This window comes from Mustelus asterias, chromosome 8, assembly GCF_964213995.1.
Source record: "Mustelus asterias chromosome 8, sMusAst1.hap1.1, whole genome shotgun sequence".
In the NCBI taxonomy this organism is placed as follows: Eukaryota; Metazoa; Chordata; class Chondrichthyes; order Carcharhiniformes; family Triakidae; genus Mustelus; species Mustelus asterias.
The window spans coordinates 71379761-71398237 of NC_135808.1; the positions used below are offsets into that span (position 1 = coordinate 71379761).

The 18477-nt window shown below is 42.8% G+C and overlaps 1 protein-coding gene across 1 annotated transcript; it reads left to right on the forward strand.

The window, feature by feature from the left end:
* Nucleotides 1-1862: 1862 nt before the first annotated feature.
* Nucleotides 1863-18052, forward strand: c8h1orf53 (chromosome 8 C1orf53 homolog). Its single transcript, XM_078219343.1, has 3 exons — nucleotides 1863-2378; nucleotides 13995-14096; nucleotides 14983-18052. Exons 1-3 carry the CDS (start codon nucleotides 2076-2078, stop codon nucleotides 15052-15054), a joined length of 477 nt encoding a protein of 158 aa, XP_078075469.1. The 5' UTR covers nucleotides 1863-2075; the 3' UTR covers nucleotides 15055-18052.
* Nucleotides 18053-18477: the final 425 nt, after the last annotated feature.

An 18477-nucleotide genomic window follows, 5' to 3' on the forward strand; every position in this document is an offset into this window, starting at 1 on the left:
AGAGGGTAGCAGTGGAAGTGTGCATTTCTGAATGGAGGGCTGTGACAAGTGGTGTTCCTCAGGGACCAGTGCTGGGACCTTTGCTGTTTGTAATATATATAAATGATTTGGAGGAAAATGTAACTGGTTTGATTAGTAAGTTTGCAGACGACACAAAGGTTGGTGGATTTGCGGATAGCGATGAGGACCATCAGAGGATACAGCAGGATATAGATCAGTTGGGGACTTGGGCGGAGAGATGGCAGGTGGAGTTTAATCCGGACAAATGTGTGGTAATGCATTTTGGAAGGTCTAATACAGATAGGAAATATACAGTAAATGGCAGAACCCTTACGAGCATTGATAGGCAAAGGGATCTGTGTGTACAGGTACACAGGTCACTGAAAGTGGCAATGCAGGTGGAGAAGGTAGTCAAGAAGGCATACGGCATGCTTGCCTTCATCGCCGGGGCATTGAGTTTAGAAATTGGCAAGTCATGTTGCAGCTTTATAGAACCCCTTAGGCCGCACTTGGAATATAGTGTTCAATTCTGGTCGCCACACTACCAGAAGCATGTGGAGGCTTTGGAGAGGGTACAGAAAAGATTTACCAGGATGTTGCCTGGTATGGAGGGCATTAGCTATGAGGAGAGGTTGGAGAAACCTGGTTTGTACTCACTGGAATGACGGAGGTTGAGGGGGCGACCTGATAGAAGTCTACAAGATTTTGAGAGGCATGGACAGAGTAGTCAGAAGCTTTTTCCCAGGGTGGAAGAGTCAATTACTAGGGGGCACAGGTTTAAGGTGCGAGGGGCAAGGTTTAAAGGAGATGTCCGAGGCAGATTTTTTACAGAGAGTAGTGGGTGCCTGGAACTCCTTGCCGGGGGAGGTAGTGGAAGCAGATACGTTAGCGACTTTTAAGGGGTGTCTTGACAAATACATGAATAGGATGGGAATAGAGGGATATGGTCCCCGGAAGGGTAGGGGGTTTTAGTTCAGATCTGCGAGTTTTCAAATAATGATTTACAAGAGGGTAGGAATTGTTATTGACATTAAACTTCAGAGTTGTGCAATAACCCCCAAGGGAGGAACCCCCTGGGCGGCACGGCAGCACAGTGGTTAGCACTGCTGCTTCACAGCGTCAGGGACTCTGGTTCAATTCTGGCCTCGGGTGACTGTCTGTATGGAGTTTGCACATTCTCCCCGTGTCAGGGTGGGTGTTCTCTGGGTGCTCCGGTTTTCTCCCACAGCCCAAAGATGTGTGGGTTAGGTTGATTGGCCATGCTAAATTGACTCTAGTGTCAGGGGGAATAGCAGGGTAAATGTGTGAGGTTACGGGAATAGGGCCTGGGTGGGATTGTGGTCGGTGCAGACTCGATGGGCCGAATGGCCTCCTTCTGTACTGTTGGGATTCCATGAAGGGCTTTGTATCTTCAAACGTCAGTCCATTTCGGGTCCATTTATATCGGAAGTTGGAGCTCATCCATGTTGCCTGGCCAGTACTGTGAAGAATAGTTGTACGTTCTTCTGGTCACAGCTTGGGTGGAGTTCTCAGTCTCCACCAGCAGGGAAAGGTGCGGATTAAAAAATAATAATAAATTTAGATGGTCAACACATGGGAATTAAAGTGAGATGGGCTAAACATTTAGACTGGGGTTGCGTAAAACATTGAAAAGTGAAGAAGAGCCATTCCAGCTATTTTGGTGGCATTACTTCCAATCTAAAAGTGGGTGTCAGTTTTCAAATTAGACTGCATTATTCCCCTGCATCCTTTCCCTGGGTGAAGATAAAAGCATCGATTTTCAGTTTGCACTTATCATACCAGCCCGAAAGCTGTGCTACTGTTCAATAATCCGGAAGGCAACAAAACAGTTCCTGCTCCCTGTAGAAGCAGGAAGTACTGCTGCTGTAATCAGCCAGGTTTCCCCCAACAAACGCGATATCCCAGGGTTAATTCAACACTCCTTTCATTCAGGTATCCCTGGGGAACGTTAAACGTGTTATGTTGCATTTTATATTTCTGACAATCGGGTGCTGGATATGAAATGTCGAATTTTTATATATATATATATATATTTGAAACCTTGAACATTTGCAATGTTTAACCTGCTCCCGGTACAGTTCAACCCATTCGTCCCAATGTTGTTGCATCCAAACACTTTGAAGTGGTCGAATGTTACTTACAACATTGGGAAAAATGTGTTCCAAACTCTCTGTATGTCCCCGGCTTCTGGAGGCTGCAAGGTCAGCCCGGGTTGCGGCTGCAGGCTGAGCGGTGGAGAGGCTCTGGGCAGCCCGGGGGAAGGTCAGCAGCCCTCCGCAGCAAGTGAGCCCCGGGAAGCCGCCGAGTTAACAGCCCTTGAAAAGGAGATCGCCGCCTCTCATCGCCAGGCCTGCAAGGTGAGTGAGTGAATCAGCCGGTGCTGCACTCCTTCTCAGCAACATCACATCTGCCCGGCCAAAGTCTTGTTCATTCAGAGTGCTGCTCACTATATTAACACCTTTCATATATTGTATCCCTACAGTATAGAAGGAGACCATTGGGCCCATCGAGTCTGCACCAACAACAATCCCACCCAGGCCCCATCACCACATACTTACCCTGCTAATCCCTCTAACCTACAGATCCCGGGACACTAAAGGACAATTTAGCACAGCCAGTGCCCCTAACCCACACATCTTTGGACTGTGGGAGCACCCAGAGGAAACCCGCACAGACACAGGGATAATGTGCAAACTCCACACAGTGACCCAAGCCAAGAATCGAACCCAAGTCCCTGAAACTGTGAGGTAGCAGTGCTAACCACTGTGCCACCGTGCCGCATACATCAATGTTACAATTCCCTGTGGACTGATACAGGGTTGTTGTAAACATAGGACAGGGAAAATGTGCTTTAAAAATACTCACGCCATTCCTTTTTGCATTACTTTGCATTTTGAATCTCATTATTTGACCCAGAGTTAGCTGTCAAATTAAGGTTGAGGCTAATAGTGTTCTCTTGCTATTTATATGGCATGGAACCACATCTTCAGGCCCTGTGGACTCACCTGATGAAGGAGCAGTGCTCCGAAAGTTCATAATTCCAAATAAATCTTTAACCTGGTGTTAAACATAAAACATAGAACAGTACAGCACAGAACAGGCTCTTCGGCCCACGATGTTGTTCCGAGCTTTATCTGAAACCAAGATCAAGCTATCCCACTCCCTATCATCCTGGTGTGCTCCATATGCCTATCCAATAACCGCTTAAATGTTCCTAAAGTGTCTGACTCCACTATCACTGCAGGCAGTCCATTCCACACCCCAACCACTCTCTGCGTAAAGAACCTACCTCTGATATCCTTCCTGTATCTCCCACCACGAACCCTATAGTTATGCCCCCTTGTAATAGCTCCATCCACCCGAGGAAATAGTCTTTGAACGTTCACTCTATCTATCCCCTTCATCATTTTATAAACCTCTATTAAGTCTCCCCTCAGCCTCCTCCGCTCCAGAGAGAACAGCCCTAGGTGTTGTGAGACTTCTTACTGTGCCCACCCCAGTCCAACACCAGCATCTCCACATCTTCAGGCGAGGCACAGTTAAATGCCAATGTCCAAAAATTGCTCTTCCTGATGCGACATTCTGCCATCAGCTTTGAGAAAGCAGCATTTTGCTCTCTGTACGCCCATGGAAATGAATTGAATGGCGCAGTTGCTGTGGTTATAGTTTAGTTTATTTACTAGTGTCATATGTCGGCTTACATTAACACTGCAATGAAATTACTGTGAAAATCCCCTAGTTGCCACACTCCGGTGCCTGTTTGGGTACACTGAGGGAGAATTTAGCATGGCCAATGCACCTAACTAACCAGCACGTCTTTTGGACTGTTGGAGGAAACCAGAGCACTGGAGAAAACCCACACAGATAAGGGGAGAACGTGCAGACTCCGCACTGACAGTGACCCAAGCCAAGAATCGAACCCGGGTCCCTGGCACTGTGAGGCAACAGTGCTAATTCTGCCACCATGCGCCATATTTATGCCATAATTTTAAACTAACCTCACCACAATCATTTTGTCATTTTGAGTGAAAGTATCCTTTAAATGATGTGATCATTATTATTACTGTCGATCAACCTCTCTGGCACTGACAATTAACTGTTACAAGTGATAAATCTAATTTCTTCAGGTTTTAATTGCTCATAGAGGTTTATAAAATGTAAAACATGAAATTAAAATATAGTTTGTTTTTACTTTTATCTTTCTTAATCCAATCTTTTGCTTTCTGTCACTGATTTAACATTGTATTCATTCACTCTAATTGTTGTCCTTCTCGGTCTTTGCCCTGTTTGTTTCCCAATCTTTCACTCTGGTTAAGAAGTTAATCAGTTTCTTGCACTGTTTCCCTCCCTGCATCATCGTTATCTCAGTGAACAAAAAATATTTTCAGCTTAAGGATTTGATTTGATTTATTATTGTCACATGTATTAACACACAGTGAAAAGTATTGTTTGCATGCTATACAGGCAAAACATACTGTTCACCGAGAAGGAAACGAGAGAGTGCAGTATGTAGTGTTACAGTCATAGCAAGGGTGTAGAGAAAGATCAACTTAATGCAAGGTAAGTCCATTCAAAAGTCTGACAACAGCAAGGGTGAAGCTGTTCTTGAGTCGGTTGGTATATGACCTCAGACTTTTGTATCTTTTTCCCGAAGGAAGAAGGTGGAAGATAGAATGTCTGGGGAATGTCCTTAATTATGCTGGCTGCTTTGCTGAGGCAGCGGGAAGTGTAGACAGAGTCAATGGATGGGAGGCTGGTTTGCGTGATGGATTGGGCTACATTTACGACCTTTTGTAGCTCCTTGCAGTCTTGGGCAGAGCCGGAGCCATACCAAGCTGTGATACAACCAGAAAGAATGCTTTCTATGGTGCATCTGTAAAAGTTGGTGAGAGTCATAGTTGAGATGCCAAATTTCTTTAGTCCCCTGAGAAAGTAGAGGCTTTGGTGCAGGCTCAAGCACGGTGACACAGTGGTCAGCACTGCTGCCTCACAGCACTCGGGATCCGAGTTCAATTCCGGCCTTGGGTGACTGTGTGGAATTTTCACATTCTCCCTGTGTCTGCGTGGGTTTCCTCCCAGTGCTCTAGTTTCTTCCACACTCGAAAGATGTGCCGATTAGGTGGCTTGGCCATGCTGAATTGCTCCTTTGTTTCCCAAGATGTGTAGATTAGGGGGAATGGCAGGGCAAATATGTGGGGCTACAGGGATAGTGCTTCTGTGGGATGTTCTGTCGGAGAGTCAGTGCAGACGTGAGGGATCAAGTGGCCTCCTTCTGCACTGTAGGGATTCCATGAAGTCGAACCAATGGTAGACACCAGTAGATACCCTGCCATAACAAAATCTGGCCCATCAGCACCCATTTCCAACAGAGAAACAAAGTCACGGTATACTAAGTGGCTGCAGCTTCAGGAATTTTGGCTCAGAATTGATGAGTCTCAGGTGTAGTCAATATTATGATGCATTTGGGAGGGGGGGGGGCTGTGCAGAGCGTTCCCTGGCCATCCAAGGATGCAGTTCAGTGTGGCTTCAATTTGGTTAGTGGTCAGAGACAGGAGGGAGTGACTGCAGCTCAGGCTGGAACTGGGAGTGGACTCACTGTGGAGCATCCATGATGCTGAGCATGTCATGGATAGCACGTTTGGTGAGGATTGCACAGGCAGAAAGGGAATGGGTGACCATCAGGAACAGGAAAAGACTCAGGGAGATAGTGCAGGAGTCCCATGTGGTCATCCCCCTCTCAAACAGATATACTACTTTGGAAAGGGTTGTGGGGGAGAATGCCCTCTCGGGGGAAAGCAGCAGCAGCCAAATTCAGAGCACAAGGTCCCACATGTGAAATTAGTTAAAAAAGTAAGAGCCCCTGGGAAACAGGGTTATGTGGCAAACTGGATAAAAAGTTGGCTTAGTAACAGGAAACAAAGGGTAATAGTCAATGGATGCCCTTGTGAATAGAAAGTTGTTTCAAGTGGTGTTCCACAGGGCTTGGTGTTGGGATCCTTACTGTTATATGTACTAATGATTTGGATGTGAATGTGGGGGGCACAATTGGGAAATTTGCAAACGACACAAAGATTGGCGAGTCGTGGATAGTGTAGAGAATAATCTACAAAACAATATAGATGGATTGGTAGAGTGGGCAGATGGATTTTAACACAGAGAAGTGTGAGGTCATGCATTTAGGGAGGTCAAACAGTTATTGGGAATACACAATAAATGAGAATATACTAAGAGGGTAGATGAAGTGAGAGATTTTGGTATACAAGTACACAGGTCCCCAAAGGCAGCAGTGGATAAGGTTATAAAGAAGGCACATGGAATGCTCTCCTTTATTGGTAGAGATATAGAATATAAAAGTAAGGATAGAATGTATAAAACACTGGTGAGGCCACAACAGGAGCATTGTGTGCAGTTCTGGTCACCACGTTATAGGAAGGACGTAATTGATCTGGAGAGAGTGCAGAGGAGATTTACAAGAATGTTGCCAGGGCTAGAAAAGTGTAACTATGAGAAGAGATTGGATTGGTAGTAGGAAAATGCAAACAACTGTTCTTGGAAAATTATATTATAATTGGGTAGAGTCAACTTGATTTTATGAAAAGGAAATCATGTTTGACAAATAATTTGGAATTTTTTGAGTAATTAGTCATAGCGATAGAGTTTTACTGCACAGAAAAAGGCTCTCCAGCCCATCATGCGCCAACCATCAAGCACCTATCTATTCTGTTCCAATTTTCCAGCACTTGGTCCAGATCCTTGTATGCTACGGTGTATCAATTGTTCATTTAAATACTTCTTAAATGTTGTGAGGTTGTGTAGAATGTTGTTAGATTTTGGAATTCGTGAATATAGTATTTTTGGATTTCCATAAGACACTCAGTAATGTGCCACACAAAAGATTGTTACACGAGATTACAATTCATGGGATTGTTGCACATGTTAGAAACGTAGAAACATAGAAAAACAACAGCACAGTACAGGCCCTTCAGCCCACAAAGTTGTGCCGAACATGTCCCTACCTTAGCGATTACTAGGCTTACCTATAACCCTCTATCTTACTAAGTTCCATGTACTTATCTAAAAGTCTCTTAAAAGACCCTATCGAATCCGCCTCCACCACCATTGCTAGCAGCCCATTCCACGCACCCACCACCCTCTGAGTGAAAAACGTACCCCTGACGTCTCCTCTGTACCTACTCCCCAGCACCTTAAACCTGTGCCCTCTTGTGGCAACCATTTCAGCCCTGGGAAAAAGTCTCTGACTATCCACTCGATCAATACCTCTCAACATCTTATACACCTCTATCAGGTCACCCCTCATCCTTCGTCTCTCCAAGGAGAAAAGACCGAGCTCACTCAACCTATCCTCATAAGGCATGCTCCCCAACCCAGGCAACATCCTTGTAAATCTCCTCTGCACCCTTTCTATGACTTCCACATCTTTCCTGTAATGAGGCGACCAGAACTGAGCACAGTACTTCAAGTGTGGTCTGACCAGGGTCTTATATAGCTGCAACATTATCTCACGACTCCTAAACTCAATTCCTCGATTGATGAAGGCCAGTACACCATACGCCTTCTTAACCACGGCCTCAACCTGCACAGCTACTTTGAGCGTCCTATGAAATCAGACCCCAAGATCCTTCTGATCTTCCACTCTGCCAAGAGTCCTACCATTAATATTATCTTCTGCCATCCTATTTGACCTGCCAAAATGAACCACCTCACACTTATCTGGGTTGAACTCCATCTGCCACTTCTCCGCCCAGTCTTGCAATCCTATCAATGTCTTGCTGCAACTTCTGACATCCCTCCACAATATCCACAACACCTCCAACCTTTGTGTCATCAGCAAACTTACCAACCCATCCCTCCACTTCCTCATCCAGGTCATTTATAAAAATCACAAAGAGTAAGGGTCCCAGAACAGATCCCTGGGGCACTCCACTGGTGACCGACCTCCATGCAGAATATAACCCATCTATAACCACTCTTTGCTTTCTGTGGGCAAGCCAGTTCTGGATCCACAAAGCAATGCCCCCTTGGATCCCATGCCCCCTCACTTTCTCAATAAGCCTTGCATGGGGCACCTTATCAAATGCCTTGCTGAAGTCCATATATACTACATCTACTGCTCTTCCTTCATCAATGTGTTTAGTCACATCCTCAAAAAATTCAATCAGGCTCGTAAGGCATGATCTGCCTTTGACAAAGCCATGCTGACTATTCTTAATCATGTTATACCTCTCCAAATGTTCATAAATCCTGCCTCTCAGGATCTTCTCCATCAACTTACCAACCACTGAGGTTAGACTCACTGGTCTATAATTTCCAGGGCTATCTCTACTCCCTTTCTTGAATAAAGGAACAACATCCGCAATCCTCCAATCCTCCGGAACCTCTCCTGTCTCCATTGATGATGCAAAGATCATCGCCAGAGGCTCAGCACTCTCCTCCCTCGCTTCCCACAGTAGCCTGGGGTACATCTCATCCAGTCCCGGCGACTTATCTAACTTGATGCTTTTCAAAAGCTCCAACACATCCTCTTTCTTAATATCTACATGCTCAAGCTTTTCAGTCCGCTGCAAGTCTGCACTACAACCACCAAGATCCTTTTCCATAATGAATACTGAAGTAAAGTATTCATTAAGTACCTCTGCTATTTCTTCCGGTTCCATACAAACTTTCCCACCGTCACACTTGATAGGTCCTATTCTTTCACGTCTTATCCTCTTGCTCTTCACATACTTGTAGAATGCCTTGGGGTTTTCCTTAATCCTGCCTGCCAAGGCCTTCTCATGACCCCTTCTGGCTCTCCTAATTTCTTTCTTAAGATCCTTCCTATTAACCGTATAGTCTTCAAGATCTCTAACATTACCTAGCTCCCTGAACCTTTTGTAAGCTGTTCTTTTCTTCTTGACTAGATTCATTACAGCCTTTGTACACCATGGTTCCTGTAATCTACCATAACTTCCCTGTCTCATTGGAACGTTGCTATGCAGAACTCCAGACAAATATTCCCTGAAAATTTGCCACATTTCTTCCATACATTTCCCTGAGAAAACCTCTTTCCAATTTAAGCCCCCAATTTCCTGCCTGATAGCCTCATAATTCCCCTTACTCCAATTAAACACTTTTCTAACTTGTCTGATCCTATCTCTCTCCAATGCTATTGTAAAGGAGATAGAATTATGATCACTATCTCCAAAATGCTCTCCCACTGAGAGATCTGACACCTGCATAGGTTCATTTCCCAATACCAAATCAAGTACAGCCTCTCCTCTTGAAGGCTTATCTACATACTGTGTCAAGAAACTCTCCAGAACACACCTAACAAACTGTTGGGTGGGATTGGTGGGTAACATGAATTGAGGATTGGTTAATGAACAAAAGAACTGATTGAGTATAAGTAAACGGTTAAATTTTGAGAAGGCAAGATGCGAAAAGTGGAGTGCTGCAAGAATTTGTGTATTGGGCCTCACGTTGCTTAGAATGTATAACATTGATTCAGCTAAGGCTCCCGAGTAAATATAACTAAGTTTGCTGCTCATGTTCGGTTTTATGGGGTGGGGAAGTAAGCTTTGAGGGAGGATATAAATAGGCTGAAAAGCGATATAGATTGGACACAAAGGTGACAGATAGAATATGATATTGGGAAGCTTGAAATTATAAGCACTTTGGTACAAAGAATGATAAAGCAGAGTATTTTTAAAAGACCAGAAACCAACAAATGCTAGTTTTCAGAGGGATTTGTGAGTTGTTGCGCAGGAATCACATGGAATGATGCCATGCCGTCAGGAAAAGCAAATGAAGGGCAGGATTTTCCAATCTCGTCCATGGTGGGATCCATTGCGAGTGAGAACAGAGAATTTGACGTTCCAACCAAAATTCCATTCACTTGCAGCAGAACTGGAAAATCCCAGCCGCCAATGAGGACGGAAGATTTTGGCCATTATGTTAGCCTTTATCATAGAGGGATTGGTGTATAATCATAACAGTATCGCATCATAATTATGTAGGATGGGATCACACTTGGAGTACCATGTATTAATGTTGTTCTTGTTATCTAAGGAAGGATATATTTCCCCTAGAGGAGTTGCAAACAAAAGGTTCATTAAATGATTCCAGGGCTATCCTCTGAGGAGAGGTTGTGTAGAAAGGGCTTATACTCTCTGTGTTTAGAAGAATTACAGGTGATCTTGTTGAAATGAATAGCAATCAGAACTGTATCTCCTGACTATAGAGTCCAGAACAAGAGGTCAGGATAAATGGCAGCCATTTGAGATTGAGATGATGAGAAATTTCTTTATTCTTAGGGTTCAGAATGTTTGGAATTCTCACTCTCGGAAGGCTGTGGCTGCATAAGTCAATGAGCGTATTCAAGATGGAGATTGATAGGTTTTGGGTCCTAAATCAATCTAGGGATTTGGGGAGAGGGTGGAAAAGTGGAGTTAATTTAGAAATTCAGGCATGATCTTATTGAATGCTGGAATGACATATAACTTGCTCCTATTTTTCCTGTTCTTACATAAACAAACTCTGTAAAATTTGGGGAACTGTTCCCATCAGCTTGATTTTATATAGAATTGTTGGCTTTACAAATGTTGGCATAGAGCATAAAAGCCAATGAATTCATGGTAAACCTTTTGAAATGACTGGTTAGACCTCAGATGGAGTATTATGTCCAATTCTGGGAACCACAATTTAGAAAGGACATAAGGCCTTCGAAGAAGAGGCAGAAATTTACTGAAAAGTTACCTGAGAGGAGGGGGCTTCTGGACAGACCTGAGAAGCTGGGATTGTTCACCTTCAAGCAGAATAGGTTACGGGAAGATTTAATGTAAGTTTTCAAAATTATAAGAGATCTGGAGAGTGGAGTTAGAGAAGAACAGTTTTCACTAGCAGGTGGGTTGGTAACTAGAGGACATAGATTATAGATCATTGGTAAAATTGACACGGACAGGATGAGGGGAATGATTTTTTATTCCAGAGCTATAATCTGGACTGCACTGCCTGACAAGTGGTGGAAGCAAATGCAGTAATCGCTTTCAAAGGGGAATTGGATCCCTACTTAAAAAGGAATTCAACATATTGAAAAAAACAGCGCTGAACAGCCTGTTAATATGGTTAGGTTATAGACAAAATGATTATTCCATAATATTATCTGGTAGCAGTTCTTGACTGTTTTACAATACTGCACTGTGTTCACTAATGTTGAAATGGTCATAATTGCAAAGTTGCACCAGATACAGCTGAAGTGGAAAATACATTTTTGGACCCCTATGTTGTGAATACGCCTTTGGGAAATGATTTATGCAGAGATAAGTGATAGGGTAATGCAATACATTGGAAGCAGATTCACTATATGGCATACAAATAATATAAAACAAAGTCCACTTGTCCAGTCACCACAGTCTCACGTCTAAAAAAAATCCAGTATTTTTTTAAAAGTGTAAATGTAATAAAATAGTTTCAATAGATTTAACAACCACTTCCCCAACAATTGGCTCATTTAGATCCATTAATTGGGACAAAGCATAATATCATTTCAGCTGCTATTCCTGTGAAATATTAAGATTCAGGAATAAGAATTGGCATTGGGCATTTCAAGGCAAGATACATTTAATTTATGGAAACATTGCAGTTTTTAGCGAGAATCTAACAATGTTGCTTTCAAGGTATTGGACTGTGTAAAATCAGATCTGACATCTCTTAAAAAGCACATTCCTCAAGCATGTGTTTATACTCCAACTTCAGTGTCACAACCAAACCGTTTCTACTTCACTACAAAGCTAAACTTGTGCTGATTGCAGTTAGATCAGTGGTCTAACTCAACACACTTGGGACGTGAAACTAAAACCCCAGCAGCTGGTGGTTTCACACCCAAAAGCACAGATCACTCCCTCAGTTTAAGGAAGGTCTTGGAAGTTCACATTTCCCATTTTCCAATTTCCTCCCGTGTGCAATGTTGTGGCTCCGTAATGTTTAAACCCCTGTTAGCAAATGCTGCATTCCTCCTCCTCCTCCCCCCACCCCCCCCAACCTAACCCCCAGCACCTTCCCAAGTTGTCCTTTACAGATGAGTTGAATCGGGAGAGATTTGCAATCCACGTGGCCTTTTAGTAAAACATGAATAAATCCATTGCTATGAAAAGCAATTGGAATTTGTAAACTTGGAATGGAGAGGGTAACGGCATCAGGAGTTTCACAACCAACTTATGCAACTAACCATGTATTGCACCAAGTAAACTTAAACATTGATTATAATTATGACAGGTCAGCATCAGCAACATTTATTCTAATCAAAGAAGAATTCATATAATTTCAGCTTCAGGAACAGTAAGTTTTTTTGCTGGGGCACATTAACCACTGTCCACAGCAGTGGGATCATTTCAGCATTCCCTTTTATCATCATGGTTGGAATTGTTTTCTATTGAGGCATCATCCGGCTCTACGAATTGCAGCAAATTCAAGAGTGACTTGCACTCAATTCACTTTTTGTACTGGAACAGCACATTGAAATACAAAAGCATGCATTTCAGTGCAATGTAATAAATCATATCGAGTATTTAGAACCCCCCTTTTTTCTTTCTTTGGTCTCGATTGAGTTAAAGTTAATGATGAATATATTCTAAAGTATCCAAATTTATTGGAAAATATTAAACTGCCACAATTCAGTGATCAGTTTATTCTTATTCTATACATAATCATGAACACTCCCCGAGGAAAACGATGGATCCATGGCATGCTGTGTTATCATTTTATTTTTGGAAGTGACATTTTGCTTGGTTTATGGGCATAATAATAGTCAACACATTGTGAATAAAATCATGCAGCATATAAATATGTGTCATACCAACTGCAAGTCTATAGATGCATCTATTGACCCAGTGGGAACAATTAATTAGAACTTCTGCAAGTGGTCTCTGTTAGTTTTCTTCACTAAACTAATCCACAGTAAATCATCTCTGTAAATGTTCATTACTCCACTATTCAGGCCATGCTTTCAGCTGCGGAGTCCAAAAACTCTGGACATCTGTCCTTCAAACTTGCCTCCTTTCAGACGCTCCTTAAACCCAACTTCTTGGACCAAGCATTTGGTCATATGCCCTAATATCTTCTTCTTTTGCTTGTGTCAAATGTGGTCTGGTAATCCTCCCATGGAGTGCTCTGGAATGTTATTGCTATGCCAGGGGTGCAAGATAAGAGCAAGTTGCTGTTGTTGTGAATTAGAGTGATGGCACGGTGGCACATCCGTGGTTAGCACAGCTGTCTCACAGCGCCAGGGACCCGGATTTGATTCCCAGCTTGGGGGTCACTGTCTGTGCGGACTTTGCACATTCTCCCCATGTCTGCGTGGGTTTCCTCCGGGTGCTCCGGTTTCCTCCCACAGTCCGAAAGACGTGCTGATTCGATGCATTGGCCGTGCTAAATTCTCCCTCAGTGTACCCGAACAGGCACCTGAGTGTGGCGACTAGGGGATTTATACAGTAACTTCACTGCAGTGTTAATGTAAGCCTACTTATGACACTAATAAATAAACTTAGAGAAGTGGCTCACTCGTACTGATTATGGTCATGGAAACTCGCGAGTCGAAATCGATGCCGCTCACCCCCCCCCCCCTCCATTAATCGATCAGCTTCATGTGAAAAAGATGTCTTCCTGAGCAAGGGATTACTGTGCTGTACTGAAAGCACAACACGGGGGGGAACAACACAAACAAACATCCACCTCGCCTGCCAAAATATTTACAAGTTATTTGTGCGAACTCAGTTCGGAAACCCAAATGAAGCGCCGGTGCGAATCCCTTAGGGTAAAACGCCACCCCCTTATTCCCAGAGCTTTTAGCTCCCAGCTGGTGATCGGCGCACTGTCTGAAAGCCAGAACATTAAACTTTACCTTTTGTTTCCCTGTTTGTTTTTACACTGAGTGCCCACAATATTAAACGCTCCCCCCTTTTTGTGTGCTGTTGAAGGCTGGTCAGCAGACCTATGTGGATCCAGAGAGCGGCTACCTGGTACTGACCCGTCTGGCCCACCTGCAGCGGGGGGAATGCTGCGGCCAAGCTTGCAGACACGTGAGTAACAAGCCTCCTTTTGTTTACATCCGCCTCCCCCCCCCTTTCCAACAGGAATTTCCTCTTTCCTGACCTTGTCAGCCCCAAGAGTTAAGCTCCAAAATAAATCCTATCTGTGGTGTCTGACCCCTCAGGTATACCTGGGTAGCTTTCAGGATTTTATTGTGTTTTCCTGAGTGGCATTTTTTTCGTTGCAAATCTTAACTGTTTAAACAACAAAAGTACTGGGATTTCCAATTCTTATGAATTGTGATTAATTAACCTCATCATTGAGCTTCCAGATCCCGGACGAAAGATGGAAGGAGAATTTTTCAGATGGTATCAAAGAGGACATTTACAATCTCAATTTTTTTACAGTTTGAAACGACTAGTCAAAAATAAATAAATATTGAAGGCTATTTCTTAAAATAATATGGGAAGCAATCTTAAGGCTTTCAATTTAAGAAGCGTTGGCAATTGCCATGTAGTGTAACCAACTGATTTTAGTTTTATTAAGTGAGTTCAAAGTTAAATTGGCAATTTTTTTTTTGTTTCTTCAAGCCGAGAAACCCTGACATAAATCAGTAAATTCCACTAATAGGCTCGATCACTCTGGGCATAACGAAGCTCGGCACTTGAGGAGACATGTTTAGGAAGTGCAATTTTCTGAACAGTAATCAATCCCACTTGTTTCCAAGGCGTCCCTCACAAAGATTCTGCAGCCTGGGGGCGGCTCGCCAAGAAGACCGACTTTTATCGCCCCCCCCCCCCCGCTTCCCCCTCCGGTTAATTGTTACGTGTGAAGAATCCTCTAGCCCCCCCCCCCCCTCCCTCACTGTTAAGCGCCCGTTACATTCACAGCCAGGACAGGAGGGAATCATCTCTTGTTTTCAAATTCTCTTCGCAGTGCCCTTACAACCAAGTCAACGTTAAAGACCCAACAAAAAGGAAGCGTTTCAATTCCATCTTTTATGTCTGACTCTGGTGACAAGTGGAGGCAAGCCAAGGAGTGAATCCAGTTTTGCTCGGGGGAGAATAAAGAGACAGGATTGAATCGTTGGTGCTGATCCCAGAGGAACCTCAGAAGAAATACTGTTTGAAGTGTTTTTTTTTTAACCCCCTGATGTTCTCCTTCCCCACCTTTCTGACTGAGTGCCATTCATTGCATTGCTTCATGAAATCTGCCCACAATGAAAGATGGTACACTGTTGGCACTCCAGTCACTTCTTCCCGCTGTGACTTCACTGTTAAACATATCTCAAAGCACCGTTGTTTGGAAAGGTTAATATATCTGGGTGAAAATTAGTTCCAACCATTATTCATGTAAATTGAGTCTGTGTCTTTATAAGTTCTGTTTGTGAACAGAATTCCCACTCACCTGAAGAAGGGGCTTAGAGCCTCGAAAGCTTGTGTGGCTTTTGCTACCAAATAAACCTGTTGGACTTTAACCTGGTGTTGTTAAACTTCTTACTGTGAAAATTAGTCCCCATTGTCATGAACATGGACAACTTATTTTTTTTCCCAAAAGGGGGAAGCGGTGAATGTGGAAAAGTGTTTTACAAATATTACTTGAAGAGTCACACGTGATTCATTGGGTGAGACTGATATGGGGGGGGGGGGGGGGTGATTTTACAGCATGGATTTGAAACCAGCCGAATTTAATTAATTAAATAATTATGGGATACACATCTTTGTGCATGCTATTTTAGAAGAATTTCAGAAGTTACTATCAGGAATTGAATGGAGTACAGACATCTGACTGGCTATTTATTTTATGTTATAGTAAGCAACCACCCTATTTGTTCCTTTTTATGTTGGGATTGTTGTATTTTGTAATTTAGTAGGTTTTTTTTGATAATTCAGAGTTTCATTTTGTCTTTGGCAGTGGCACTCTTGCATTTGAGTTCGAAGTTTGTGAATTCTAGACCCACTCCAAGGCAAACACCAGAATGATCTTGCAGTCTAGCAGTGAGATGGATGCTACTTTGGTGGGACTGTCATCTTTTGGATAGGATGTCTTGTCCATCCTGATGGTTCAGGGAAAGCAGGATCAAGTTTCCGTGTCACTATTCACAGAAGATTAGCGTGTTCTCCTTTTGTTCTCCTGGGAGTCAATATCCCCAAAGTACATTCATTAAGTCATCTTATTGTTTTATTTTGTGTGGGACCTAGCCGTGTGCAGAATGGCTGCTGCATTCACTTATAGTTACTGCATTGCAAAGTATGGCACTAAGCTTTACATACTATCTCATTCTTCCTCAAACCTTCACTTCCAAATAATAGAAGTATGTATGTCCAATGTACTTTGCATACTCCTTCTTATCGTACAGTGATGATCTTGTCATTTGTTTATCAAATAAAAATCCTTATTCTGCTGCGATGTGGAAAATATAGGGAACATTACTTGGGAAGAAATAAATGAATACAATGAACATTATCAATATAATATAACAGATACGATATAACAAATGATTACACGACATATTAGATCAGAAGCAAAACATTTACAATTACTTTCTTCTGTCCTTTCAATTGGAGGTTTAAACTGCTTCGTTTTACTGCCTGCTCTTAATGCATTCCCTCCCCTTGCATTGGCACAACTTCTAACAAGTGCGTACTCTTTTCTACTGTTCAGCCAATTTCTTACCCACTGGCAAGTTTTATTTGGCATCTCAGAAACAGCTTTCAGATTAACCAGTTACCTTTCAGAAATAACACTTGGGGCTAAAGGGATCAAGGGATATGGGGGGAAGGCAGGATCAGGATTGAATGTGATGATCAGCCATAATCAAAATGAATGGCAGCAGAACAGGCTCAAAGAACCAAATAGCCTACTCCTGCTTCTATTCTGTTATGTTTTGGGGGTCTCTGTGCACTGTATCATAGACCTTCCATATTTCTCTTGGAATGTTACTTTATGGAAAAAAGGCCAAGGAGAATCGCTGAGCAGCATCTCCTCCTTCAAAGCATAGTGGACTCTGAACTGCCCTCTGAAATGACCAGGCAGAACATTCAGTTGTATCACAGTGATGGGTAACATATGCAGGCCTTCTTATGCATCCCAAAAAATAGAAGTAAATCAGATTTTTAAAAAAAGAATATTGGCTGCTGTTTACTAAATTGTTGTGACACAGACAATTCTTGTAATGAATTCCAATATTTTGCACAACATGGAAGACCAATGGTCTGTCAATGCCTGCATCTGCTTTGACACCTTGTTTAAAATGGGGTGCCACCTTAACCAATTTCTAATCTGCTAAGATCTTCCCAATGTTCACCACTTCGCTCATAACGGCTGACAATGTCACAATGTACAAATCTTCTCTCTGACACTTTTAGATATGTATATAGGAAGCATTACTGCCAATTTGTCAAGAATATTGTTAATAAGATTTCATCTATTTTAGTAAAAGGGCTGATCTTAGTTTGATCAGAGTGTAGCTTTGAATCATAGACTCTGTACAATGCAGAAAGAGGCCACCTGACACCTCGAGTCTGTACCGATTCTCTGAAAAAGCATCCCACATTGGCCCTCGCTCTGCACTATCCCGTAATCCCATGCATTTACCATGGCTAATCCACCTAACCTACATATCTTTGGACACTAAGGGGCAACTTAGCACAGCCAATCTACCTAACCTGCACATCTTTGGACTGTGAGAGGAAATTGGAGGACCTGAAGGAAACCCACGCAGTCACAGGGAAAAGTTGCAAACTCCATACAGGCAGTCACACAAGGCTGGAATCAAACTTGAGTCCCTGGCACTGGGCGGCGGCAGTGCTTTGGGATGAAGGTAATAAGGATTGAACACAACAAGATTTTTCTACATGTTGCCCAGGGTATCACTGTTAATCTTACTCACATTATGTACAAACGATCTTAAAATAACACCATCTATTAAATAATTTACGTGGAAAAGTTTCCCCCATTGTATTCTGATTATGATATTAAATAAAGTGATGCAAGGATTGTGGCTAAATGCATTGTTACAATTCGATGTTCTTCAACATAAGAACAACTTGCATTCATACAGCAGTTTTAACATGGTAACATTTTCCAAGGTGCTTCACAGGAGTATAATCAAATAAAATTTGACACTGAGCCACTGAATGATATTAGAACAGATGACCAAAAGCCTGATAAAATAAGTAAGTTTGAAGAGCTTCTTAAAGAAGGAGAGCAAGTGAGAGTGGTTGAGAGGTTTTGAGAGTAAATTTCAGAGCTTAGGAAGATGAAGGCATGGCAGCCGATCAGAGCACGATCAAGCTGAGGCTGCCCAAAAAGCCAGAATTGAGGGAGTGCAGAGATCTCAGAGTATGGTAAGGCTGGAGAAACTTCCAGAGAGGAAGACGCGAGATCGTAGAAGGATTTGTAAACAATTATAAGAAATTTGAAACTGGA